The following is a 27,695-nucleotide window of genomic DNA, read 5'->3' on the forward strand; positions in this document are numbered from 1 at the left end:
AAAGATGACAGTCAATAAAATTCTAAAAGATAATTTATTGACAAATAATCAAAAGATAAAAGATAAAACAGTCCAGTGTCCCATTTATGAATCAAGTAAAACGCACAGTCCCAAGGCCAGAGCCAGCTATGCCACACTGCCAGTTGCACTCCACGTGTTGAACCTCAACAGGGTTAGAAGTTGTCTTCTGAGACCCACCACCCTGCAAGTATATAGCCAGTGGTCACTCCAGCCTCTGTGTGGCATATAATAGGCCCTGGCCTGCACAGAGAGACAAAATGACACATTCACTACAGAAAACCCATCCAGCCCAAACATATCAGATTTCATCACATTACATACCTGCACAGAGAGACAAAGCACAGCAGTGTTTGTAGTGTGGGCTATAAGTAGACCAGTGTATCAGTGCAGTCAAGTACACCTGCCTCTAATTAGTCCGACCCCATTACAGCCATTGGCTCACCAAAAATGTGACACACACACACAACCACTCCCAACCCAGTGCAACTTCACACAACAATATGGAGCTGAATTAACACAGGCACATTAGTCTACCATGTTACAAATACAAAGAACCATGAGCTGTGTTGTGTGACTGCTAGGCCAGCTCTCTTTCGGCCATGCCGGAAGGAGCTGTGCATTTTATAGCTTTATAGACTCTACAATAATGTCATAAATGAAATGCAGTGAATTGATTGCTTTAAAATATCAACTTAAGCTCTCAAAAGTCAACAAAAAGCATAAAATATATAACATAAACTAACTGTTAACTTCTTCAACAGGTTTGACCAGCCCACAACCCCCCCACCCTCACCTTTACTACAGAGCCCTCTCCCCAGTAAGTAATCTGGGCGCTACAGCTTTAAGCAGCTGCGCGCTCCCGCGGACGGTAATCACGATCACTGTCTAGCACAACAGCTGGACATAAGGGGGCAAAACATTCGCATGAGTGCTGCTGCTTGACTGAGGAAGAATAAAGTAGTCGTGGTGAGCCAATCACATGACCACTTAAAGACAAAGCAACAAGGTGATTTATACCAGTTTATAAATTGATCGGCCACGTAAAACCAGAGTCATGATAAACAAGATATACGCGGCGCTTTTTCCTCCATAGTTTCGTCACGTTTACTGTCTAAAGACAGCGCAGCGAGACCTCTCTGCTTATGAGCAAAAATTAAAAAACAAAAAAACGGGAAGTTTTAGGAGTGACGGAGAGAGAGAGAGAGAGGCAGCAGAAAAAGAGAGAGAGCGAGTTTTGAGATGTGAGAGATTTGAGGCGACTGCTGTCTCCAGGTAGAAACAGGAGTGATACACCTGCTGCTGTCCGACCTGCAGGTGACCACAGTAGTTAGCAACATGGCAGAAGCAAGTCGAAGAAGCAAATCTAGAGGGTCCAGCTGCTGTGTTGACGAGTTACTACTTCTTCTCACAGCGGTTAATGCAGTCAGGCAGACCCGCCTTCAGAGCTCGAATCTCCCGGCGCCAGTCCGCTCCGCCCGCTCCAGCCTGCCGCGACGTCACTGCCGAAGATCGTTTGTAAATAAGACGATTATCTTCCGGTCAACAGAGGATCGTCGATGTGTGATTTCAGAGTATCAAATTTTATCCTTCTGACCTGAAATTGTTTTCCAAATTTAAATGAAAATAGAAAATAAAAAAGCAAAAGATAACGAAACGCTGTATTATATTATTATGTGGAAAAATTTTGCATTTAAAAGTAGTAATAGGAAAGTTTCGGCTTCTTCACCTGCACACGTGCGTCAGCGTGTGGAATCAGCGATTCAGAGGTTATACTAATGTAGTAAGAAAAGCAAAATGAAAATATAAAACGAAGATCGTTTCTAACTTATTTATAAAAAATAATAAAGTATGGATTTGAACATTCCATGTTCAATGTTCAGAATGCTCAAAGTGGATGACTAAAGGCATTTCTCTCAGTCAGTCTCCTGCTGGTGTTCAGGAAAAAAAGCACCTAATACATAGTTTCACCTCTCATCCCAGAAGCTTCTTCAGTTCTAAGGTCAAATGGTGGAGAGAGACATGGACCCCCTGATGGTCTGTTTACCTAATCACATGAGCCAAGGTGTGAAAATGTGTGTAGGTCACAATCAGCCAAGGTTTTGGGGGAAACCTTCTGTGTGACCTAGATCCACCCGATCATGTGATTTCCTGAGGTCAAAAGGCTCAGAATGTGAGTGGCACCTGGGAAGGCATCTCAAAACTGGATTGTAGATGGCAGACAGTTGGTGTGGTAAACCACCATCTCTGTCCAAAGATTGTGTTCACAGTGGACATAGATGGCTTCTTTCACTCCTCTTTCATACCATCTGTCTTCTTTGTCCAAATAGGAGTCCCCAATCCCAGTCTACAAGGGCCAGTGTCCCTGCAGGTTTTAGATGTGTCCCACCACAGCTGATTTAAATGGATAAATTACCTTCTCAACATGTCTTGCAGTTCTCCAGAGGCCTGGTAATGAGCTAATCATGTGATTCAGGTGTATTGACCCAGGGTGAGAGCTAAAACCTGCAGGGACATCGGCCCTCGTGGACTGGGATTGGGGACCCCTGCTCTACAACGTGGTCTCTGCAGATAACCACACATCTTAAAACATCTTTATCTTATCTTATGTGTGTAATGAAACTGCATTAAAGGACTCCATTCAAAAGCTCTGCTCATCAAGGTCCTTAGTATTCATTGTTTTTGTCTGTTACATCGGTAAGACAAAGAATGTTTTCAACCCCCGTTATGTGAATCAAGCTGAACCTGTTGTTTACTACAAGCCACACCTCAGTGTGGGGGAAACCCTGGTCCCATTTTTCAGCAAGCAGCCCAGGTCTTTTATAAATATATTTATAAAAACATACTATAACTATAAACTTTAACAATACTCTTGAAAGGGTAGGGCAAAATGCAACTCCATAAAATCAGAACATAATGTCTTTGAAACACAGATGACAATAAGATAAACAATCATCTCGCTGTATTACTACAGTATCGGCAGCAGGGGAGTGTGTGAAGGAATATTTTCAAATATCTCGGTGACTCAAAAGCCCCGAGGCAACACAGGGTTTTAATTCTCATTTGTTTTTACATCAACAAGAAAAAGAATGTGAAGTTTTCACCCCTATTCTGTGAATTAGAGGAACCTCCCTGGATCCTTACAGTTTAAACAGATCTTTCAGGATGTAAGTCATGACTCAGAAGTCAAAAAACAAGGAGTGTGTATTTTTCATGTATCTTCCTTAATTTTCATGTCTTTCCGTAAAGGAAATCATGTCACACACCGAAAAACTTTTGGTCTTTGCAAACAATAGCCCATGTTAGAGAGTGTTCAAAGAGCCAGGAAAGTCATTTTTAAGTTGATGGTATGTGAAACAGAGTCAAATTGTCAAAAAACGGATTAAAAGCATACCACTACTCAGATTTTGAATAAATCCGTGACTTGTTTTGTTTTTGTCTTTTTGGTAGTTATGTTTGGTGCCCGGTACAGCTTTAATAAAAGTATCCATAAGAACATTTTATTCTGCATATGCATACAAATCATTTTTACCAGCCATGAGTAAAATTCATATTTATGTACAATTCAAAGAATCCATTATTAAATGAAACTACATATTCCTCATACACTCAAGTGATATAAAACCTGATGATGACTAGATAGATCTACATTTCTGAAAAGAAAAGAAAAACATCAGGTTGAGTGCAAGATTCTCTGGAGGAAAAAAAAAAAAGAAGTAATGTCTTCTGTACCAATGTCTGAGAGCCAGCGGATCTCGACTGGGTTGCCAAAACTCTGGACAAATAGCACTTAAAAAAGTCTGCGGTCCCTTGAATCTCCAGCCCCAGGAACCAACTTTTCAGCACCACGACGAGACAGACAGCCTGTTAGCTTATCAAACTCACCTCCGTTCTAAATGCAATTATCCAATGCACCACCAAGATATTTGCGTAAGGTGTAAAATGAAACATTCATGCCGTTCTCCACTTGAAAAATATTACTTTTTCATAGCTGACAAAAAGACTGGAATGGGTGTTTTTATACCTGCAGCACAGAAGATTCTGCATTTGGAGGGCTTCACCCCAGAGGAGTGGCAGAAGTCTACCTGTTTGAGTTAAAAGACACTGTCAATGTTGAACAAAGTCTTAGAAATTTGCAAGATAGTGTGACTACTGTGAAAGCGCATAAAGTACATAAAGTTGTAGATGACACATACAGACTGTGGTAGGAAAAGTAGAGTTCTCTAATGCAAGTTCATGCACTAACGGGTACGAGAACGCCTGAGGGGTGACTGGGGTGATACGCTTAAGTATCCTTCTTATTTCAAAGATTGAAACTGGTATCGAGCTAAAAATCTAAAAAGATCTTTATTAAATGCAAAACACTCAGGAGTGAACTAAATAAAAGTTTTAAACACGGCTTAAAATATCATTGCTGCTAAATATTTAGAAAGAGTGAGCATTAATAGACATGCTTACTGTTTGAAGGGACTGCAGGTGTCTTGGGTCAGAAAAACACATTACAAATCTTGTGTGCCTAAAGGCCCGGCTTTGACAAACTGCAGGACTGAGCAGCTCCGAGTACATCAACATCCGCGTGACATGAAAAAAAAACAAATAACTATTGCTTTTTGTCACTAAAAGTAATACTAAGTTACTTTTTTTTAGTAATTCGTCTGCGAGTCCCGTTATATAACTTATCAAAGGTCAAAATATTTTCTGTATTTAAAAAGGTGCATTTTTTTAAAACTGTCTGTAAATGATGATGAGAACTTTCACCACTAGGTGGGAGCATTTTACCAAAACTTTTAGTGTAGAAGTGCAGCTGAATCAGAATCAGAAAGGCTTTATTTCCAGATGTTTAACAGACTTACAACATTAAGAAATTGCTGCGGTACCTTGTGTGAAACATACTATAAGACAAACACTTAAATAAAAAAAAATGCTAAGCAGATTGATACGTACATGAATGCAGGTGGTGATCAGTGCAAAAATGGAACAGATGCAGAGAACACAGTATAGGGTCATGTGTTTGTGGTGGGAACAGTCTTATGGTTATTGTTCATCAGTCCAACAGCAGAGGGGAAGAAATTGTTCTTATGACGAGAGGTTCTGGTCCGAATGGACTGGACCCTCCTGCCTGAGGGGAGCAGGTCAGACTGTGTCTACGGTGAGAAGGGTCAGCTGTGAAGCTGCACGCCCCAGTGTCCTAGAGGTATACAGGTCCTGCACAGATGGGAGTCTGGAGCCAATCACCTTCTCAGCAGAGCGCACAACATGCTGCAGTCTCTCCATTGTCGTCTGGGCGTTCAACACCAAGTTGTTGTAGCTGCACCAGGACAACAGACGTTATGTCAAATGACGGCATCTACTGCACTCAGCCCGACTGCCATGGTCCTTAAATCTGGGGATTGGGCGATGCGGTCGAGCAGGCTCACCATCCGCTTCATCTCAGCGTTGTACTCCGAGGTGAAAATGTCTGCGGGGGTCCATGTTCTGGTCGCGATCTTCTGTCAACCAAGGCTGGACTGGGACAAAAAAATCGGCCCGGGCATTTTGACTAGAGACCGGCCCACCAGGATAAAGATTGAAAATGTGACGTCATTCAGGGATAAAACCGCAAAGGATTCTGGGAACTTGTGGCAAGAGGTACTAGCGCACGCAGGCTTTCAATTGAACTCAGTTACACAGCGATAAAAAGAAACCCAAAAAATGGCAAGAAGCTGTTGTATTATTAACTGCAATAGCCGGTCGCATGACAGCCACAGGAAGCCGACGGGTAAAGAGATCGTTTTTTTTTTTATCGGATTACGTCGTTGAAGTGAAAATTTTTAAGCCATGTTTCTGAAGTAAGAGCCGATGGATGGTCTGGATATACCAAATATAACGTCTCAGAACACTCCAGCTCACATGTTAGTCTGCTCCAAGCATTCCCACAAAGGTCAGAGTTTTGTAGTAGTTAATACGTCATTTTTCTTAACATAATTGGTGATATAGGTTACAAGCAAGTCTGGCGCTGAACAGAAATTGTCGCGCTATGCTCCTTTGTTTATTGTGCATAAATAGTGAATTGTCCTGACACAATATTGCGTTTCACTCCTGTTATTACCATGGTACACTGACAAAAACATATACTTTTATTCACAGGATAAAACAGTTGTTTTGTATCACTAATTGTCCATTGCGATTACAATATAAAATATAATTGTCACTGCTACATTTCTGTAATGCTACTGTAACCGGTTTCTGCTTCATCCCGCTGCAACAGTTCGGCCCAAACAGACTCCTCGACTCTGCGTTGTGTAGTGTTTTTAAAAAGACAAGGAGTCTCTGATTGATCGTTGCCACTTTATTTCCTAAATGGAAACAACGGTGTATTATCAGTGCACAGGCTCGCCATACACCACTCCGCACAGCACACTCTCGTATGGCTACGGCAGACTGGCAGCGATTACTGCAGCAATATTACAATTTCTAATATACAATAAAATAACAGCAACAACAAATGATGTACCTGAATGGAAACAACGGTGTATTATCAGTGCACAGGCTCGCCACACACCACTCCGCACAGCACACTACGGCAGAACATCTCATTAGCATTCCGCTTTAGCATACAGTTTCACACATTAATAAACAAATGAAAAGTACATAAAACTGGTGTTGGACATGTGTCCACTAAGCACTTATTACACTCGGTGCTCGTCAGCTAATCAAACATGTTTTATGTGTCTGTACTACTTAGCTATATTGTGTGCGGAACAATACAACTCACCTCTCGTATAGCTACGGCAGACTGGCAGCGATTACTGCAGCCAGCCACACCGAGAGGGGGGGCGCTGTTTCCCCATTACACTGATATTTGTGGCAAGTGGAATAATACCACATAAACACTGTTACACTACCAGAAATTATTTCCACTACTAATTAATTACCGTTGAGCTCAAAGGTCCTATTAATAAACGGTTAACGAATGTGTCTATACATATACATATACAATACAAATACTAAACTGAAAATAACAATAACCTAGTGATGGGTCTAGCAACACTGACACGCCGACGCTTGTATCAAGCTCACAGAGCAAACCTGTATCGGTGCGGGCGTCACTTTAAGAAAAAGTCACGTGATCGATACAGCTGCTGTATCGCTCATTGCCAACTCGCCAAAATGTGTTTAAAAGGTACCGCATCCGCATCTGCCAACGGAATGAGTCGCCAACAAAAAACCCCACAAAATTACTCTCGCAAGGGTAAAAAACAACAACAACATATCTCTCCATAAAAAAACGGAGCCCGAAAGAAAAAGAAATGTTTCTGCTGTGTGGGGTCATTTTGATCTTTTAACTGCAAATAAGGTAACTGTTTGTCTGTCTTTGTTTCAGTGTAATCTATCAGAACAGGAAAAACAGCAATGTGACCTGCAGTGTAAAATATTTACTTCATTTTATGCAGGTTAAATGTCGCATCTGTTCTGCGGAGCTTCTTACACAAACAAAAGCACCTCCTCAATGTTTAGGCATTACAGAGCCAAACATGAAAATGAGGAGACAAACACACCGAGAATGAACACAGGTTGTCCTATATAGACATTGAGCAGCATTATCATCATATATATATTTTTTTTAAATATGTGTTTTATTATTTTGAAATCAAGCATCTAGGAAGACTGTTTTTGACCAGGCAGTCCTGAATTTTATTATAAAGGACAGCCAACCCCTTAGTATTGTGGAGAATGTTGGAGAGGAACATTCCAAGATCAGAGGATCCTTTAACGTACTGGGGGACTAGGAGGACATCTTATCTGAACCTTTTCCACCTGGCTTTACAGTTTTTGTGTACCCCAGCTTTATCTGTGCCCTGTGAGCGTGTTTTTCCAAAGCTAGGGAGATGGTGTCCAAAAAACGCAATAGACTGAATGCAAGAACATTGGATAAACTTATTTTTCTGAATAGTCAATTTTCTGAAGAGTCAATTACATTTAAATGGGTAACATTACATTCATAATACTTTCGTTTTAATTTTCGCTTAATGTGATTCACAATATATTTAAAGATGTCTACAATATTTGCAATGTAAAAGATATAAAATGATTCCATGGACAGTGTATACAAATATGACTAGGTCATTGAATCAGTGTCTGTTGTGAGTCTCAAGTAAGTTGCCTGCAATGATATTTAAGGTCCAGCAGGTGTCAGTATGGAGCAAAATAGCAACACTGTGTCGACACAGTATCGATACAGTTTGGGGAATGTGCTGAAACACTTCACAAGGCCTCATCTACCCATCACTACGCTAGCTCGAGCGAGCGGACGGACGGAACACACAGCATGAAACGAGGGTAGATCGCAACCCGGACAAAGAGAAACACAGGGCTTAAATACACAGAGGGAGCAATCAGGGAATGGGAAACAGAAAGGAAACACAGCTGGGGCAAATCAGGCCTAACGAGACAAAGGAAGCAAAACCAGACACATTAACATGAGACACAGACTTTCAAAGTAAAACAGGAAACACAGACTGAACTTACAGACACAGACTCACAAGCAGGCACTGCAACAGAGGGAACAGAGACGTGGGATCAGGGCAGACACAGAGCCTGACTGGACACAGAATAGAGGGAATAAGGAAGCCAAAACTTGAGAACCACATAAACACACACCAAGAAGAACTGGGGAAAAAATAGAAATGCAAAACAAAAACCAAAATCTTCACAAAAATAAACTAAGATGAGAACACTAATAAAAAGGTACAAAACTGAAATCACTGTGTCAACGACCCAGGTACCCTAAAGGTAGAATATAAATACAATTTAGTGGCCCACAAGTTAAAGTCCAGTTTTATTCAAAGCTGCATTTCCTCCCCTGAGGATGAGCCTGGCCAGCAGAAAGGCAGATGAAGAGTTTCATTGGTCCTCTAACTGTGCCACCACACTGCGCAGTCTATCCACCAGTACTACAGAAGACAAAATATTGTTAGAAATTTAGTAAACTGAACCCCGACAGTCACAGAAAGATAACTGAACATACTGATGGAGTCATTATTATTATTATCACCTCCAGCTGAAGGCCTCTGGAAGCTATCGAAGTCTCGGCACTCGTTTATTAGCTGGCCCAGTTCTGCAGGACAGTCATCGGGAAGCGGCTCTTTGCACTTCTCTTCTAACACCTTCCTATAAATTTCTTCATCTGAAAAACCTGGAAAACATGTACAGACAACTTGGTACGGATGCCTGACTGCACAAGTTCTCAGTGATTCAGGTTCATGGTAGTGTTAGGCACTCAAAATGAAGTCGATGGGATTTCATTTTGGTTTGCGAAGACATTTCACTTCTGTATGCATGTGAGTCATTAAACTTCACATGAACCAAGGTATGAATCAAGGCCTGGGCCACTGCTGTCACATGTGCCAAGGTGTGACAGCTCTGTGAGACATTACCATGCCGTGCCATTATTTATTCAATTCGATTCAATTAAATTTTATTTATATAGCTCCAAATTACCACAGCAATCACCTTCACCTTGTATATTTTTAAGTAAAGCCCTTACAGTAATACAGAGACATTAAGATAGTAGCTCAATCAGCTTTTAGAGCAGAATAAGCATCTTGGAATACAGTTCAAATGTCTTCCCAAAAGAAAATGAAGTCCACCTGCCTTATTTGAAGTGTTTAATACCAGGATAATACAAGTTGATTTTCAGCAGATACAAACCTTCAAAGGGTTTCTTACGGGTTGCGACTTCCCACAGGACGATTCCAAAGCTGAAAGACAACAATGAAAATAGGAACGTTTTAGAAGGAACGTTTTCTAAAGCATTTGGGCATGATCAGTTCATGCCCTAAAACTCACCCAGGTTATGCAGCAGGATGATGTTGTGGAAACACACCAGCAGGTCCACCTTGTAAATCAGGGATATTATAGTTTTTCTATTTGGTTTCTATTTAGTTCAGTTTAATTTCATTTAGTTTCCAGAGTGAGTTTGCTTGTTTCAGTTTAGTTTCAAATTTTTATGTTTAGTTTCAGTTTAGTTTCTATCATCCATCCATCCCCTTTCGCTTATCTGAGGCTGGGTTGCAGGGGCAGCAGCCTAAGCAGAGAAGCCCAGGCCTCCTTCTCCCCAACCGCTTCCACCAGCTCTTCCAGGGGAACACCAAGCTGTTCCCAGGCCAGCCGAGAGATATAAGCTCTCCAGCTTTTCCTGGGTCTGCCATGGGGCCTCCTCCCCATGAGACATGCCCGGAACACCTCACCGACAAGCAGTGATGGGAATAACGGCGTTACAAGTAACGGCGTTACTTTTTTCAATAACGAGTAATCTAACTAATTACTATTCCTATCGTTACAACGCCGTTACAGTTACTAACAAGAAAATGCGGTCTGTTACTATTTTTCAACAAACAGACGGTTGAAGCTGTGTTCAGCTCACCACATCTTATATCAGTTGCACGGAAGTAGCTGTAAGTAATCTGGGCGCTACAGCTTTAAGCAGCTGCGCGCTCCCGCGGACGGTAATCACGATCACTGTCTAGCACAACAGCTGGACATAAGGGGGCAAAACAATCGCATGAATGCTGCTGTTTGACTGAGGAAGAATAAAGTAGTCGTGGTGAGCCAATCACATGACCACTTAAAGACAAAGCAACAAGGTGATTTATACCAGTTTATAAATTGATCGGCCACGTAAAACCAGAGTCATGATAAACAAGATATACGCGGCGCTTTTTCCTCAATAGTTTCGTCACGTTTACTGTCTAAAGACAGCGCGGCGAGCACTCTCTGCTTATGAGCAAAAATTAAAAAACAAAAAAACGGGAAGTTTTAGGAGTGACGGAGAGAGAGAGAGCAGAAAAAGAGAGAGAGCGAGTTTTGAGATGTGAGAAATCTGTGACGTTTAGCGTGTTTGGGGTGTGTAGTTAATGTGTTGTCTTGTGTAGTTAGTGTGTAGTGTTGTGGATAGTTTTGTGTTGTGTGTCAGAACAATGAGGCGACTGCTGTCTCCAGGTAGAAACAGGAGTGATACACCTGCTGCTGTCAGACCTGCAGGTATCAGGCTGTGATGTTCTCCTTTATAGTGGACAGAAATTATTTTTTTGGAGTGGCACAAATAATTTGTGTGGCATCTTATTGAAGAACAGCTGATTGTTCTGTAAATAGTTTGAAATGGTTATTAAAAAAATCAAGGTAAAAGGTAAATGGATACAAATAACTTTGTTGTTTGCAAAACTTGTGCATAGGATTTTAAAATTGACATTTATATTTGCATTTAAAGTTATGAAATATGATCATTAAACATGTTTGTGGTTGTTACAGTAAAAATATAACTTTTTCTACTCTGAGTTTATGTTTTTTGTCTGATTTTAGATCAATTGTGTTAATACAGTATGTCAAAATGAAAACATAACTGTAAATTCAGACACGTGAGGTTGTGCTGAAAAGGATGACACCAAACAAAGTAAAATGTGGAGGGAAAATCAAAAGTAGTTAAAAATGGCCAATTATACCATGGGCCCCAGAGGGTTAAACGTTTTTTAAAGTAACGTAATAGTTACTTTTCAAGTAATTAATTACTTTTAGAATATCAGTTACTAACTCAGTTACTTTCTTGAAGAAGTAACTAGTAACTATAATTAATTACTTTTTCAAAGTAACTTGCCCAACACTGCTGAAAAATCACTAAAAACGAGTCAAATATTAAACACATCAAAACGCAGCAGTTCAGTCATATTAAAATTACAACTAATGGCCATAGGAAACTTTTATTAGCTGAGGAAAAAAGGAAATAAAATAAATTATTCAGGGTTTATTTTAAGCTTTTCAAAGTTTCAGTTTTAGTTCAGATTTTTCTTTTTTTTTTGTTGGAATGTGTTGTTAGTCAAAACTTCGAGACAATTTAAACTTCTGTTATATTGCCAAAGCACCATTCTGATGAAAACACAACATTTGACTCCCAGCTTCTAGTTTCCAGCCCCGTGTTATTTACAGTAGTAACATCTCTCACGTGAACGCGTTAGATGCTGAACACAAGTTTACGCATGTAGGTTTTTACAGGATAAACAGGTTTATTACAGTCAAGTCTGTCGCTGTACACTGACAAACACAGATACCACAGATGTTTCAGAGACATCACTTTAAAACCGAGAATGAAAATGACTTTCATTTTACTACTGTGTATATCAGCCTAACATCATAAAACATGATGAGTGATGCAGTAATGCACTTTGGTATTTTGGATATCTGAAGTATGTTAGCGTCATACTAGATCTTTTTCTGTTCCTTTCTTTATGGAGCACCTTTTTGATCTCCTTTCAAGTAAATATGGCCCCATCCAAATTCAAAAAACCAACAAGGTGGCTGCTAATACAGTGTCTAAAACCACTAGATGATGATCTGTCTTTTATATACAGTTTGTGGCAGCTGTTCCCAAACTTAACAGCTTGCACACATAAAATTCATCCTCCCAGCAGAGATTATTTAAATACAGATAATTCAACCTCATAGTCAGTGCAAAACCTATTTACTGCATACTCCTTTGGTAAGTTGTGTTTGTTTGCAGTAGTGCTGTTGCTCACGTTACCTGTGAATGCTGAACACAAGGTTACGCATGTTGGTTTTTACAGGATAAACAGGTTTATTACAGTCAAGTGTGTCGCTGTAGACGGACATAACACAGATGCCACAGATGTTTGAGAGACATCACTTTAAAACCGAGAATGAAAATGACTTTCATTTTCCTCAACACCTGAGCAGGGAGGCTGATGACATCTACTGACTGGTAAATAACCAAACTCAATCTTTAATCCTGTGTTCCTGTGTGACATTACATTTTGTATTGTATTTACTTTTGTTAAAGAATTTTATTTATTTTTCTTCTTTACTGCATCTCAAAGCTAAAAGCAGGCTGTTTCTTTGAGCTAAATCTCCTGTTTGTTGACTGTTTAAGGGAATTACATGGGAGCAACTGCGAGAGGAAAAAGCTGTGCGAGATGCACATTTGACATTAAATCAGAACATGTCGGTAAAGCACAAATGCCTGGCCCTCGATGAGAATCTCATTTACCAGTGAAACTGAATGTGTAAACAATGTCAGGTTTTACTGTTCTGGTCATAGCTGTTTCATTTCATTTCATTTCATTTTTATTTATTTCACACTTGGTACTACAATCAAACAAAACAACCACATCTTCTGTCAACAAAACACAACAACCATGTGTGAAAAGGAGCAGGATGTTATTTATTAAAGTTTGTCAATGAGTTCATTAGATTTCTGTTTACTGTGCCGTCTACATCCACAGATTGAAGTGCTAATGTCTCCAAAGTCTATAATGTACTGCAGTAACTGCAATAAGAAAGAAAATGAGGGTTTTTTTTCAATATCACTTTATTTTTACACCAGTTTCTGTTCTGAAAAAGCAAGCAGCATAATTAAGAACGTGTCATTGGCATGAAAGCTCACGTTTATGAGAAACAAGTGGAGTGTCTACGCCCAAAAGCAAATACAATTTCCTACAAGGCATTCTTCTTTTAGACAAAGAAACTCACAGTGAACCACTGTGTCTCATCCTAATTAGTTTCACACTATCTGAACATTGAAATGATCGATTCAAAGTTTTTCCAGATCATCTATATCCAAGCAGCCTCTCCTAATAATTCTGCTCCTAAAGCACAAAAGAACAACCGAAACAAATCAAGATGGTGTCTTCTGAAGTTTGTCTTTTTACCACCAACTCCTCTCTTAATGTCGGCACATGAAGTAGGAAAATAGATCATGAAATAGCAGTGTGAGGCCGGCAGATCACATCCTCCAGTGCAAGGGGAGTTTTTGATGTCCATCACAAACATTAATGAAGAAAAATAGTTTAAATGAAAAGTGAAACTAAGTGTTGAAGACTTGTTTTTAACACAGGGATTATAAATGTGCATCCTGTGAGCCAGAACCACCAGTGGTTCCAGTTTAGCCTGCAGCATGCCTTAGCAAAGGATGGAGACGTATTTATAGCTCTTGATACATTGTTTGAATCCTAAAGACAAATAGTGGTGCTGGTTAGTCATAAAATACTGCACAAGTAAACCACTGTGATCTGCAAACTGTAATGGAAGCAGTGGAAATTTATTTTATTTCAAATGTTCTTCTGACGTCACACATAAGACATCTCATACTGTGGATAATTGTTTAAGCTTTTTTAACTTAGGTCTGTTTTGACTTTTAACGAAAGACAAAAATGTTGTGTTTTATCTACAACTTGAAAAATGAAAAGTGTTCAGCTGTTCATAGGCGAGATTTCGTTGTTTGCATGATGCAAAAACAGCCTTAAAGGTAATCTTCACAGACACAGTGATGAAAGGCTCTAGTGAATACTTGAGTTAAAGAATATGTCTGAGATCAGTACTTATGAAATTGATTGTATACAAGACGGGGAAAAGCCCATCCAACCCCCTGAGCATGATGAAATGCAGCACGCAGAGGCAGGTGCAAGAACAAAAGGTGAGCACAAGAAACAAACAGATGAACTGACAGCTGACAAGGAGGACGCAGGACTCTATACACATGTGTGGAATGGGTGGGGCAGACAATCACAAAGGGCCCGAGTGGAAGCTCCACTATATGTTACTGTAGGGCGGGGTAGGGAACTCCAGGCCTCGAGAGCCGGTGTCCTGCAGGTGTTAGATGTGTCCTTGATCCAACACAGCTGATTTAAATGTTAAACTACCTCCTCAACATGTCTTGAAGTTCTCCAGAGGCCTGGTAACGAACTAATCAATTGATTCAGGTGTGGTGACCCAGGGTGAGATCTAAAACCTGCAGGACACCGGCTCTCAAGGACCAACGTTCCCTACCCCTGCTGTAGGGTCTTTACCTCACAATATAAAGTACATTGAATTGAATTGAATTGAAATGAACTCCCTCATCAGTGTAGTATATATCATGCATACATAAAAGTATGCAGTACTTGGATACTTATAGCATTGTATTGCTATTATTGTCGAGACCCCCCTTATCTAAAGCTGACCTTTGCATTTGCTCGTGAGCTCTGGGTGGTAATAAAGGAAATAACTGTGATGCTCTTCCACCAGGCTGCTGCACCTGGACTTCCACAGAGCGATCTAAAAGAGGCAGACTGGAAGCAGTGCAGAGGTGCACAAAGAGACCACCTTGAAGGGAAATCAAGTCTAAAAAATAGGTATGATTTTTTTTACTTGTACGGGCAGTTTTCCACTTTGTAACCACACATTCTATTTTTTCTAAGAATGTCTTGGGCAGGAGAAGTTGGAAAAGGTTACCAAAGATATTGTAAAATATATCCTTAAGTCACTTTGCATTATATCTCTCACATTCAGTCTGAACACACCTTCATACGTCTGACTGGAAGATTTATGACTTTAGTTTGCCTAACTAGCTTGACACAGCCATGCCTCTGCTAGTAGTGTCACGAGAGCTGACATGAGATTTTAAACCTTTTTGTTGTGTGCACACGTGAGGGCACATACATATAACTTGTGGAAAACTGCCATGTAGGGCCTTTAGCGGGCTGTATGAATAAGCGAAGAGGAAGTGACATATTGAGAATATTCGACAGTACAGTGCACTCCAGGCAGTCGCTGTTTCGCAGGTTTGGGCCCTGGAGCCCTTCTTCTGTGCCTGTAGCAGCCAGACAGCTAAAACCATTCTTATAGAAGTAAGTATCGGGGTCAACTGTACTGGGGTGGGGGTCGTGGACTCAGATCCCACCACCCTTTAGTCGTTCAGGGCAGCCTGTGCACTTCTTCAGCCCTACATAGCGGGGCTAATAGCCCCTTACACACATACTTTCCAAAAGGATAAAGTTTGTATCAGGTTCAGCTCAGTTTAGTTCAGTCTGTTTGAGTTTACTTCACCGTAGCACCATTACAGTCATGTTAACTGTTTTACTTTCTGTGCAGCTGATCATGGACTACGCTGAAGGTATCTTGTCGCTTACCACAACCATCAAAAAGATGGCTGACACTATGAAATCCAATAAGGAGCGCTGCAGAAGGATTACAGAAAGAGTCAAAGCTGTGGAAAGGCTGGTTTTAAACATCACACAGAGTGATCCAAGCCAAATATCTGATACTGTTGATGGAGCTCTGAGGGAACTCTACGTCATCTTGAATTCTGCCAAGGATCTGATAGCAAAATTCTCACAAACCAAGTCTGTTAAGACCTTCTTCAAGGCTGGAAACATTGAAGAAAAGTTCAGCGAGGTGAACCAAAGGCTCACAGAGAACTTCCAGGTCCTTTCTGGTGCTCTGCAGATTGAGCACACCACCATGCTGCAAAAGGTGTATGAAGCTGTTTCAAAACAAAGTACTGAGGAAGAGGTTTGCAGTATGATGGCTAATACTAGTCTCACACCCCTGATGCTTCCCTCTTCTCCAGTGTCAAGTCCCACAGCTTCTATATTTCCCCCTTCTCCAGTGTCACGCCCGCTATATCCTGAGCTTCCTCCCACACCTGTGTCCAGTCCTACAGCTTCTGTGCTTCCGCCTCTTCCAGTGCCCAGTCCTATAGGTTTTATACTTCCACCTGCTCCATTGTCCAGTCCTACAGCTTCTATGAGTCAGCCTGCTCCGTTGTCAGGGTCTCTATATCCTCAGCTTCCTCCCACACCAGTGTCTAGCCCTACAAATCTTATACTTCCCTCCATGCCAGTGTCTGCACCTTTTGCAGCCCAGCCTCTCTACAATACTACAACATCTCACTTTATCGTTAACAACAACATAGCCTCCACCCCTGTCATTCAAGCCATTTCCCAGGGGTCAGTCACTGACAACACGAACACCATGCCTGTCTTCAGAACTGTTCGCTCAAAACCCACCAGCTCATGTGGTCAAGAAGCTATGTTAAACTAAAAAAAACCCACAAAGGTTTTTCTAAGGAAGTTTGTTAAACTTGTTTACAGTTAAGAATGAAACTAAACATAAGACTGCAGTCAAGGTCAATTTGGGACCATCTTGCAATGGGTTCACATCAACCACATCATGAGCGAAGCCTTCTTTTCGATGTCAGCTACACAGTTATGCTGAGTTTTGTGACTATTTGGTCATTTTAATCTTTAAAGCGGACCCATTATCACTCATTTGTATTTGTCTGTGTTTCTCCTGATTGGCTGCCATTGTGAACAAAGTTGGTGCAGCTGGTGGCTGGGACTTCTGCCCGACATGACCTTATTAGGGTTATACCCTCTCACTGGTGTCACATGCAGCAAAGAATAGAAAAAACACCATGTGAAGCATCATGAAGGCTGAGCTTTGTGCTCACAGAGATTACTTGTACTTACCCAGATCATCATTTGAAACTTTGGTTTAAAAGTTTAAAATGAGCATCCACCATCGAAACGCGATATATAAGTGGTCACATCTGACTGCAAAAAAACAAATATACAAGCAGCTAAAATGCAAATATTGATGCTCTAAGTGACAGCATGGTGTGTCTTTACATCTTTTATATACAGTCTGTGGTTACGACTTAATAAGGCAATTTTATGATTTTAAAAAATCCAGAAAGGCTAGCAGCTAATAGATAATAATAAAAAGAGTTGTGAGTACTTTGTTTTGGGAAAATATCTTCTTAGATTGGGGGGAATCACTTCTGTAATCTCTCCTGAAACGTCTTCAGCCTGTACAATAGTTATGCTTGGTGACTGGGAAATAGTGAATGTAACTTCAGTCTTGGAAAATTGTTTCGTGTAAGAAACTAGTGCAAGTAGCTTCTGTTGCTTTCTGTTGCATTTCTTTTCAGTTTGATATATTTTGCTTTATTATTCTTAAGTAATTTACAACTTCTTTTGCTGGTGAACCTATAATAAATCATTTGTACGTTCATCCAATCAAATTCAAGCTGTCTGAGCGTTTTATCTGAAGACTTTATGGATTCAGCTGGCCATCCTCTCACCTCTCATCCAGTTACAGTCACTTCTGCTGCCAAAATAACAGCAACATTCCAGTTTGCTAAAACACTAACACTGAGGCTTCAGAATGAATCAAACCTATATTCAATCATTCATTCAAGTTTATAGCGACAGAAAGTTTTGCAATAAATAAAAATACTGTCTAAATACGTTAAGCACTCTGTTCTACATGGAGTGATTTTACAGTTATCTTTAAGTCCATCTCTTAGAAGCTAAATGTAATCTTTTACTCCATTCAGTGTACCTGCATGATGGTTATGCACACCACTTACAGCTGTGAGATTTTCATTGCAATGTTTTGCAAACATCACAGGTATTACTACTTTAGAAAAATCACTGCATGGCGGATAACACATATTTTGGTGACCATTTTCCTGAAACATTTGGTACTCACTGTGTTTAACAGACACATCTTGGCCAAGTAGAATGTGACTTGTTGGTATTTCAGTGTATTTTTGCTCTCACCTGGCTGGCTGTCAAAAAGTTAATGAGATATTCTGATCAGTGTTAAACATAATTTACTATCAGCAAAATCACATACAAATAACTGACACCATTATGGAATTATGGTTCTGTGTTCAACCATCAATATCCCTACTTTCAAATCATGCAGCTTGATGGTTTGAGTTATCTTCTCACATTCACACTGTCACCCACTAATCTACCAAAGTTGAAGTTGGATCATGCGCACACACAATATTCAGACATGTGAACATTCAGTTTTTCTAGTAAAACTAGATTTCTCATTTATATACTGATCAAAGAATAAATGATAAAAATGCTTTATTATTAGGAAATAAGGAGAAGCTCTGTTTTCTTAATCACATAAGGCTGGATGAGAGGACTTTCTTTTTCTTTCGCATAAGAACTTCAGAGAAATAGAAAGTTGAGTCAGGAAACGTCTATAAGATGAGGGAGGTATCCTGTTTGCACATGCAGAGAGTGAATGATGCAAAAACAATGAGGTGTGTCAGTGATGATATGAGGCTAAGAGCTTTCAGTGTCATTCACAGCTGTCGAAAACGTCAGTGTACACCCACACCATGTTCTCGAAACGCCGATGTTGCCTGACTGAAAAGTCAAAGCAAATCAACATATACTTTCTGTGATTCACAAAAAGCACACATCTTATAACATCTCAGTTTGGATATTAACTGTAATTGTTTCTAAATAGTGTGGAGTTAGTAAGTATAAGTATTTGGACATCTGTATACCATCTTTGCTTCTGTACACCACCACAGTGGATTCTAACCTAAGCAATCAAGATGTGTGTTTTTTTTTTTTCATATACTGTATATATGATGTATAGAGGGGCTATTGAAATCTGAGACAATATTTTAAGGTGGGAATGGAGGTCACATGTTTCTCCTTTCTAAATGATCCAAAATGTAACAATAAAGACTTCTTGTTTTAGCAAAACCAAGTGGTAGTTAAAACCTAGACACTAAGATCAGTTCTGGGGCCTCCTGCTGGACACAAGAACAAATGAAAATCAGTTGATTCCAGTTTCAAAATAAACTGCTGACAGAACAGAAACACGTTTGCTCTGACAGAAAGAGAAAACCTGCGTTAGGATGTTGTGACTGGACGAACAAACCAGCTAAATAAATCATTGATGTGCTCAAAACTGTTTGTGTGTGCGTCACAGTGAAAGTGGAGAGCTTCTGTACATCGGATGTGCAGCAGTCAAAAGTCAAAAGGTCAAATTTCAGGTCAAAAAACTCTCATTGTCTGTCTTTTGTCTTCTCTGGGATCTTAATGATGTCACAGAGAAACAGTATCAGTGATATCCACAATGCCACAGGCACAGAAGCCCCCCCCCAACTAGTTATTTAACCCTCTGTTTATAATGGGCAACCAATGAGAATGTTGCTTTAAAGAGGGGAGGAGCTAAAACATGTCAGCTCAGCTAGGTGATGGACTGAGCAGCTGCATCAAGGCCCAGTATAAGAAAAAAGTTGATCTTGAGCTCTTATCCATGCAAAGCTACTATAGTAGATTCGACTAATAAAAATACAGACCTGGAAATGAGCAAAATAACCCCAACTCCAATATTTTTAGCTGTAAACGTATAACCTACACCTGACAGATGAAACATAACAAGAAATGCTCAGTAAAACTGGTCCTGATTGCCAAGTGAAAAACTTGGACGTGAGGTGGGACTCTGGAAAAGCAAAGTCAGCCGTGGCTCGTATTTAAGTTTGAGGCAGGGATGACCTGACCCTCCAGCTCACTTTCAAGTGTCCCCTTGTTAAGGATGGACTGACAGAACTCTGGCATGTTGACTTTGCAGGCCTTTGTCAGCACGAGGTTCAACTCTGGAAAGTAACAAACACATAAAAGTGTATTTTTTTGTGAGTGTGTGTGTACCCCTGCCGTCTGTCCATGCTGTTTATTTGTGCCCTTGGTCTCTCCCCATTCTTTTCATTGTATAGTTGTTGTTTTTTTAGTGGGTTTGTCATTCCTTTTGTTTATAAGGATCATTTGTGTTTAAGCTTCGTTTTGTTTGTAATATAGGTTGTATTGTTTCTATTTATCCTGATGTCATTTGTTATGTCCTCCACCACTCTCTGTTTGTCTTTTGCCTTCCAAGTCCTGCTTCTTAGGTTATGTTTGGCTATGGCCTCTGTGTGTCTCGTCTATATAGTATTTAGTTAATCTCCTTTTATATTCCTATTCTGTTCCTCCAGTCTTGTCATTGTGTGTGTGTGTGTGTGTGTGTGTGTGTGTGTGTGTGTGTGTGTGTGTGTGTGTGTGTGTGTCTTTGACCTGTGTTACATTGTTCCTCGTGTTTTGAAGTCTCCCTGTGTTTCCTACTGTGTATATCAGCCTAACATCATAAAACATGATGAGTGATGCAGTAATGCAGTAATGCACTTTGGTATTTTGGATATCTGAAGTATGTTAGCGTCATACTAGATCTTTTTCTGTTCCTTTCTTTATGGAGCACCTTTTTGATCTCCTTTCAAGTAAATATGGCCCCATCCAAATTCAAAAAACCAACAAGGTGGCTGCTAATACAGTGTCTAAAACCACTAGATGATGATCTGTCTTTTATATACAGTTTGTGGCAGCTGTTCCCAAACTTAACAGCTTGCACACATAAAATTCATCCTCCCAGCAGAGATTATTTAAATACAGATGGTTCAACCTCATAGTCAGTGCAAAACCTATTTACTGCATACTCCTTTGGTAAGTTGTGTTTGTTTGCAGTAGTGCTGTTGCTCACGTTACCTGTGAATGCTGAACACAAGGTTACGCATGTTGGTTTTTACAGGATAAACAGGTTTATTACAGTCAAGTTTGTCGCTGTAGACGGACATAACACAGATGCCAGAAATGTTTGAGACATCACTTTAAAACCTGCAAAAATTAAATTGAGCTTCATTTTCCTCAACACCTGAGCAGGAAGGCTGATGACACACACTGACCGGTAAAGAACCAAACACAATCTTTAATCTTCTGCATGGTATTAATCTTCTCCTGTATGTCATTAGATTTTATATTGTATTTATTTTTATTAAAGAAGCTAAATCCTGCCCTTCAGTAACTTTAATATTGTCCATTTTTAATCAGTTTTGGCCTGCCAGGTTCTAGCCGGGTGTACTGAGGCAGTGCACTAGGCAGACTGAGAGATGAGACTATAATGGGCAAAGAGAAAGGTGTATGTATTTGCCTTGAGACAATTTTTCTTTTCAGGGAACATATTTTTGTCTTTATTTTTTTTCTGTTTTAATACACCCAGCAGCAAAAAGCAGAGTTTTGCAGAGATCAGAGGCTGTAGAGACTCACTGTTTGTTGACTGTTTCAGGGAATTACACGGGAAATACTGTGAGAGGAAAAAGCTGCGTGAGACACATTTTGCATTAAATCGGAGCATTTCAATAAAGCATACATGCCTGGACCTCAATGAGAATCTCATTTCCCAGTGAAACTGAAGGTGACACCCCTGTTTTAAACTATCTGATTGTGGATACAGCTTTACAGTCCCAATTCTAGCTGTTATTTTCTAAAACTTGCCATTAAATTCTTCACATTTTTATTTACTGTGTCATCTTCTTCCACAGATTTGAAGCTTTAATGCTTCAATAATCGCTAATGTATTCCTTTTACTCTTACACCAGTCTTGGCCCTGACAAGGCAAATAGCATAATCGAGTAGCTGTCATTAAAAAAATAAAATAAAATCAGTCTTGTAATTTAAAACTCTTCATCATGTCCTGCCATGAATGCTTTCTTAATGCTTGCATTTTTTAAAGAAACGGGTAGAGTTTCTACACTGTTAAAGGACTGACTCAGTTTTTCCATCTATATCCAAAAGGCCCGTCCTAATCCCACTTAAACAATCAGAGACAGAAACAAATCGAGAAGGTGTCTTCTGAAGTTTGTCTTTTTACCACCAAATTCTCTCTTTATGTCCACTCATGAAGTGGGGAAAATGGATCACGTATTGACAGTATGAGGCCAGCAAACCTTTCACAACATAGTTTCACTTTTCATTTGAACTAAGCCTTGAAGTCTTTTTTTGAATGCACGATGCTGTTGCACAGGATGGAAATTTCTCTCTAGCTCTAGATGTGCTGTTTGAATTCTAAAGACAAAGAACAGGTGTGCTGGTCAATTATGAAAGGATGTGCAAGTAAACGTTTCGTACTTCTGTAATCTGCTGAAATGAAAGTAAAAAATATAATTTATGACTGAAACTGCACCCAATTTTCCTGTGACATCTCATGTTGTTGTTGTGGGAATAAGATGTCTTACACTGTGGTTTATTGTTTTAGCTTTTTTCAAAATTTGGGTTCTGGTTTGGGTCTGTTTTTAATCTAAACAAAACCGTTTTATCCCCAGTATGAAAAATAAGCTGTTGACAGGAGGCTGTTGTGGTTTTCATGCTAAAAAAAACCACCTTATCTTAAAGGCAGTCCTCACAGACAGACCGAAGAGCCGATTCTGGTGAAGACTACTTAAATGATGTGTCTGAGATCAAAGCTTGTGATGCTGATTGTTCATAAGATGGGAAAAATCCCATCAGTTGTTGAATTCAATTTGCTCCAAAGAATGACAAAAAAATATATAATCTGACTTTGCTGAAGCAACCGCAGGAAGGTAAAAATCTCTTTAAAGAGAGATCTGAGAACAAAAAAACATTCAACACACATTTGCCAGACAAGAACTTTAAAAAGTATTCGAAAGGCAGTCGAGTATTTGCAGAAAGTTTGCGCAAATGCAGCACACAGAAGCGCTTAAAGAACAAAAAGTGAACTTTCAATGGCTAATATGAAAACACCTGAGTTGCACAAAGTACAAATGGCTAAAACAAAACAGGTAAAAAAGCAAACTGATGAACTGAGAGCCGACAAGGAAAGAGTTAAGACTGTATACAGCATTGCAGACAATCATAAAGAACAGTGACGAAGGAAGCAAAAACATTGGAGGCGTACAAACGAAGTTGTTATCAAAAAACAAGGACAGATGATTAAACTGATGAGCAAGAAAAACTGCGAGAACAAATACAAGAAAACATGTGAAACAAAATATGAAGACACCCAAAAGAGAATTAATACGATGCCAGGAATGCCTCCAAAACCAGACTCAGGGTTGAGCTTTGAATACCTTGGATAACTTACCAGTTCCTCATAATAATTAAAGCGAGAATATAGTAGAAGGGTGGAGTGACAACTGTTGGTTTTAAAGGAAAAGAGAAAGAGAATGCTTGAATGGTAAATGGACTGATTCTTATATAGCGCTTTTCTACTCTCCCAGAGTGCTCAAAGCACTCTATACAACATGCCTCATTCACCCATTCAAGCACTTCTAAACACAAGTGCAAACTAATCTACATTCACACTCCGATGAACGCATCGGAGGGCAATTTGGGGTTAGTATCTTGCCCAAGGATACTTGACATGCAGACTGGGAAGACAAAGATCGAACCACCAACCTTCCGATCAGTATATGATCTGCTCTACCACCTGAGCCAAAACCACCCCATAACTTGAAACGTTGTGTACACTTTGTCCTGAAGAACTAATTTTTTTCAAAGAATACAGGCGGGCTCAAAATGTGATTTTGGCCCACAAGTCCAGCAGATGAGTGGCATCTCCACATAGATGTGGCCTATATCACACATACAAAATAAATAAATGAAAGACTGCTGTGGTTGAAACTGGAAAAAAAGTATTTCCATCTCTGACCAACTCTGACCTTTGCCTTTGCTCATGAGCTCTGGGCGGTTAGGAAATAAATAACTTATCTTCTTATGATCCACCAGGTTTCTGGGCTTGGACTTCTACAGAGGGATCTAAAAACAGCAGACTAGGAGTGCAGAAGTGCACAAGGGGACAACCTTGAAGATAAATCAAATTTTAAAAAGGTAGGATTTTTTGTTTGTATAGGCAGTTTCCCACTTCATGACCACACATTGTATTTTTCTAAGAAATTTGGGGGATTTCCCAGACAAAAGTGGAAAACGTCACATATCCTTCCAGTTACTTTGCATATAAGCTGTCACATTCAGTCTGAACACACCTTCATACGTCCAACTGAAAGATTTCTGGAGGAGGAGGAGGTGCACAAGGAGACAACTTTGAAGAGAAATCAAATCTTTAAAAAAAAAAAAGTTTTTTATTTGTATTGGTAGTTCCCATTTTGTATTCACACATTGTATTTTTCCAAGAAGGTGAAAGGGGAAAGGGTTGCAGTGGCAAAAACAAAACATATCCTTCCAGTCACTTTCAGTCTGAACACACCGTAATACGTCTGACTGGAAGGTTTATGGCGTTAATTGGCTTAACATAGGCACATCCCAGCTTATCATGAGTGCTGAAATGAGATTTTAACCCTTTTTGTTGTGTGCACATACAAACTTTATCCTTTTGGAAAATTTCAGGTTCAGCTCAGTTTAGCTCAGTCTGTTTGAGTTTACTTCACCGTAGCACCACTACAATCACGTTAACTGTTTTACTTTCTGTGCAGCTGATCATGGACTACGCTGAAGGTATCTTGTCGCTTACCAAAAAAATCAAAAAGATGGCTGACACTATGAAGTCCAATAAGGAGTACTGCAGTCGGATTGCAGACAGAGTCAAAGCTGTTGAAGGACTGGTTTTAAACATCAGACAGAGGGATCCAAGCCAAATCTCTGATACTGTCGATGGAGCTCTGAGGGAACTCTACGTCATCTTGAACTCTGCAAAGAATCTGATGGCAAAATTCTCTCAAACCAAGACTGTTAAGACCTTCTTCAAGTCTAGCAGCATTGAGGAAAAGTTCAGCGAGGTGAACCAAAGGCTCACAGAGAACTTCCAGGTCCTTTCTGGTGCTCTGCAGATTGAGCACACCACCATGCTGCAAAAGGTGTATGAAGCTGTTTCAAAACAAAGTACTGAGGAAGAGGTTTGCAGTATGATGGCTAATACTAGTCTCACAACCCCTATGTTTCCCCCTACAGTTCCTATGCTTCCCTTTGCCCCGATGTCAAGTCCTACAGTTCCTATGCCTCAGCCTGCACAAGTGTCAAGTCCTTCAGTTCCTATGCTTCCCTTTGCCCCGGTGTCAAGTCCTACAGTTCCTATGCCTCAGCCTGCACAAGTGTCAAGTCCTTCAGTTCCTATGTTTCAGCCTGCTCCAGTGTCACACCCCCAACATCCTCAGCTTCCTCCTACACCTATTTCTAGCCCTACAGGTCCTATATTTACATCCATACCAATGTCTAACCCTACAGCTGCCATGCCTGTCACCTACGTTATGTCCCCTATGTCGGTGCCTACACCTTATGTGAGACAGCCTGTCTACAATACTACAACATCCCGCTTTATCGTCACCAACAACATAGCCTCCAGACCTGTCATGCAAGCCATTTCTCAGGGGTCAGTCACTGGCATCAGAACTGTTGCTCCAATCACTCTTCCAGCCCAAAACACGCCCATTGTGTCAGCTTATGTGGTCAAGAATGCTTTTTTACGTTAAAACAAGACAAAAGTTTTGCTAATGGAATTTTCTTACATTGAATACAGTTAAGATACTGCTTTCAAGAGTGCAGTCAGGCTCAACTTAGGACCATCTTGCTCATCTTCACATCAACCACATGTTTCCTGGTTGGCTGCCCTTGTGAACACAAAGTTTGTGTAGCTGGCAGCCGGGGCTTCTGTGCCTGACATGAAAATATTATGGTTATTCTCTCTCACTGGTATCCTATGCAGCAAAGAATAGAAAAAAAACTGTGTGAAACTGAGTGTTTAATTGAGCTTTGGACTTACAGGGATTACTTGTACATACCCAGATCAACATTTGAAAGTTTGGACATGTTTGAAATGAACATCCACCATTGGAACAGGATATATGACAGAAAACCTGCACGCTCTTTGGACACAGCTTGCTAATTAAGCTAGCTAGCATGAGGTGATTATTGTGCCCTCCACCCTCTCATTCACTGGATCATCCAGTGATCACATCTGACTGCAAAAAACAAATATAGAAGCAGCCCAAATACTAACTGGCTCTAACTGACATCATGGTGTCCACATCCATCGTTTATATACAGTCTATGGTTACAGCTTAATAAGATTATTTTATATGACCTTGTGTATTTTTATGATGTATTTTGAGATATTCAGGAAGACTAGTAGCAACTTCATAATAAACAAAGATTACTGACTTTTTGGGGAAAATATCTTCTTGGATTTTGGAAAAAAAAAAAAAATCACTTCTGTAGTCTCTCCTGGAAGGTCTTCAGCGTGTAGCATAGTTATGCTTGGTGACTGGGTTTCACCAACTGGTGACATCCTAGCCTCTTTGTTTTAAATTTTTCACTATTAACAATAGTTTCTTTTTGATAATAATGTTTGTTACATTTGTAGTGTTTGTTTTTCTGTTGCATTTATTCTGGTGGCTCCATAGGATAGTTTGCAGGTTTGCCAGACAAGCAAAGGACTCGTTATTAAAGCCTGGGAGGATTATAAACCCCGTTGTCACATATGGCATCTGCTGCCAAAAATCTGCCAAACCAAATATGTGGAGCTACCCGCTGTAAATAAGTGAGTGGATGGAAGTAGCTTCTCTTCTTTTCTGATGCATTTGTTTTGCCATTAGATATATTTTGCTTTATTATTTTTATGAAGTTTACAACTTGTTTTGCTGGTGAGTCTATAATAAATCAAGAAATCTCCATATCGTTCTCAAAAGCTTCAAGCTGTCTGTTTTATCTGAACACTTCAGCTGAACATCCTCTCACCTCTCATCCAATTAAGGTCACTTCTGAAAATAACAGCAACATAAGTGGTTAAAATGCTAACAGGGTGGCAGAAAGACAGCAGCAGAAATACAGAGTAAGAAGCAGAGAATGGAGGCTACAGAAAACAGCTACAGCTCAAAAGGCTGTTTCTTTATGTGCAGCCAGTTTCATGGTTTCATGAAGAATGAAATTAATGACAGAGGTAACGACATGACCAAACCAGTTTTTTAAAATGAAACTTCCTGCACAGTAAGTCGACCTGTTTTGTTGAATTGCCTCACCTGCAGTAGCGAGTTACAGGTTGTTGTGAACTGGATGCTAGAATACATTATTTTTGCTTCAACATTTGTTATTAAAGTTAATACTCTTTTTGATTATCTGTTGAGAACTTTACGTGAACCAAACTGTCAGTGAAATGCCTGATGTGTCTGGTGTAATATATCCTGAATAATGAAGAAAACTATGGATGTTTTTGTCTTTACACCACATTTGACTCTGACAAGACAGACGGCATAATTATGCATATACTTGTCATTTTCA

At 39.9% G+C, this 27,695-nt stretch overlaps 2 protein-coding genes and 1 long non-coding RNA gene across 3 annotated transcripts; 2 read left to right on the forward strand and 1 right to left on the reverse strand.

Moving 5' to 3' along the window:
- Positions 1-7,112: 7,112 nt before the first annotated feature.
- Positions 7,113-9,783, reverse strand: LOC146706643 (uncharacterized). Its single transcript, XR_014921589.1, has 3 exons — positions 9,709-9,783; positions 9,053-9,193; positions 7,113-8,951 (listed from the first exon to the last, which is right to left on the reverse strand). It is a non-coding gene; the product is annotated as an uncharacterized LOC146706643 (long non-coding RNA).
- Positions 9,784-12,709: 2,926 nt separating this feature from the next.
- LOC146706644 (uncharacterized) lies at positions 12,710-17,836 on the forward strand. Its single transcript, XM_085464836.1, has 3 exons — positions 12,710-12,769; positions 15,070-15,176; positions 15,916-17,836. The coding sequence occupies exon 3, from the start codon at positions 15,922-15,924 to the stop codon at positions 16,864-16,866; it is 945 nt and encodes a 314-aa protein (XP_085320962.1). The 5' UTR covers positions 12,710-12,769; positions 15,070-15,176; positions 15,916-15,921; the 3' UTR covers positions 16,867-17,836.
- Positions 17,837-21,285: 3,449 nt separating this feature from the next.
- Positions 21,286-27,091, forward strand: LOC146706645 (uncharacterized). Its single transcript, XM_085464838.1, has 3 exons — positions 21,286-21,357; positions 24,195-24,296; positions 24,899-27,091. Exon 3 carries the CDS (start codon positions 24,905-24,907, stop codon positions 25,889-25,891), a length of 987 nt encoding a protein of 328 aa, XP_085320964.1. The 5' UTR covers positions 21,286-21,357; positions 24,195-24,296; positions 24,899-24,904; the 3' UTR covers positions 25,892-27,091.
- The last annotated feature ends 604 nt before the right edge of the window (positions 27,092-27,695 follow it).

The sequence above is a fragment of the Copadichromis virginalis genome, linkage group LG7, assembly GCF_057382275.1.
Source record: "Copadichromis virginalis isolate Kocher_CV1m ecotype Utaka linkage group LG7, C_Virginalis_male_GT1.1, whole genome shotgun sequence".
In the NCBI taxonomy this organism is placed as follows: domain Eukaryota; kingdom Metazoa; phylum Chordata; class Actinopteri; order Cichliformes; family Cichlidae; genus Copadichromis; species Copadichromis virginalis.

Coding starts and splice junctions, on each gene's coding strand:
- LOC146706645 (XM_085464838.1), top strand. CDS start 24,905: ATGGACTACGCTGAAGGTATCTTGTCGCTTACCAAAAAAATCAAAAAG.
- LOC146706644 (XM_085464836.1), top strand. CDS start 15,922: ATGGACTACGCTGAAGGTATCTTGTCGCTTACCACAACCATCAAAAAG.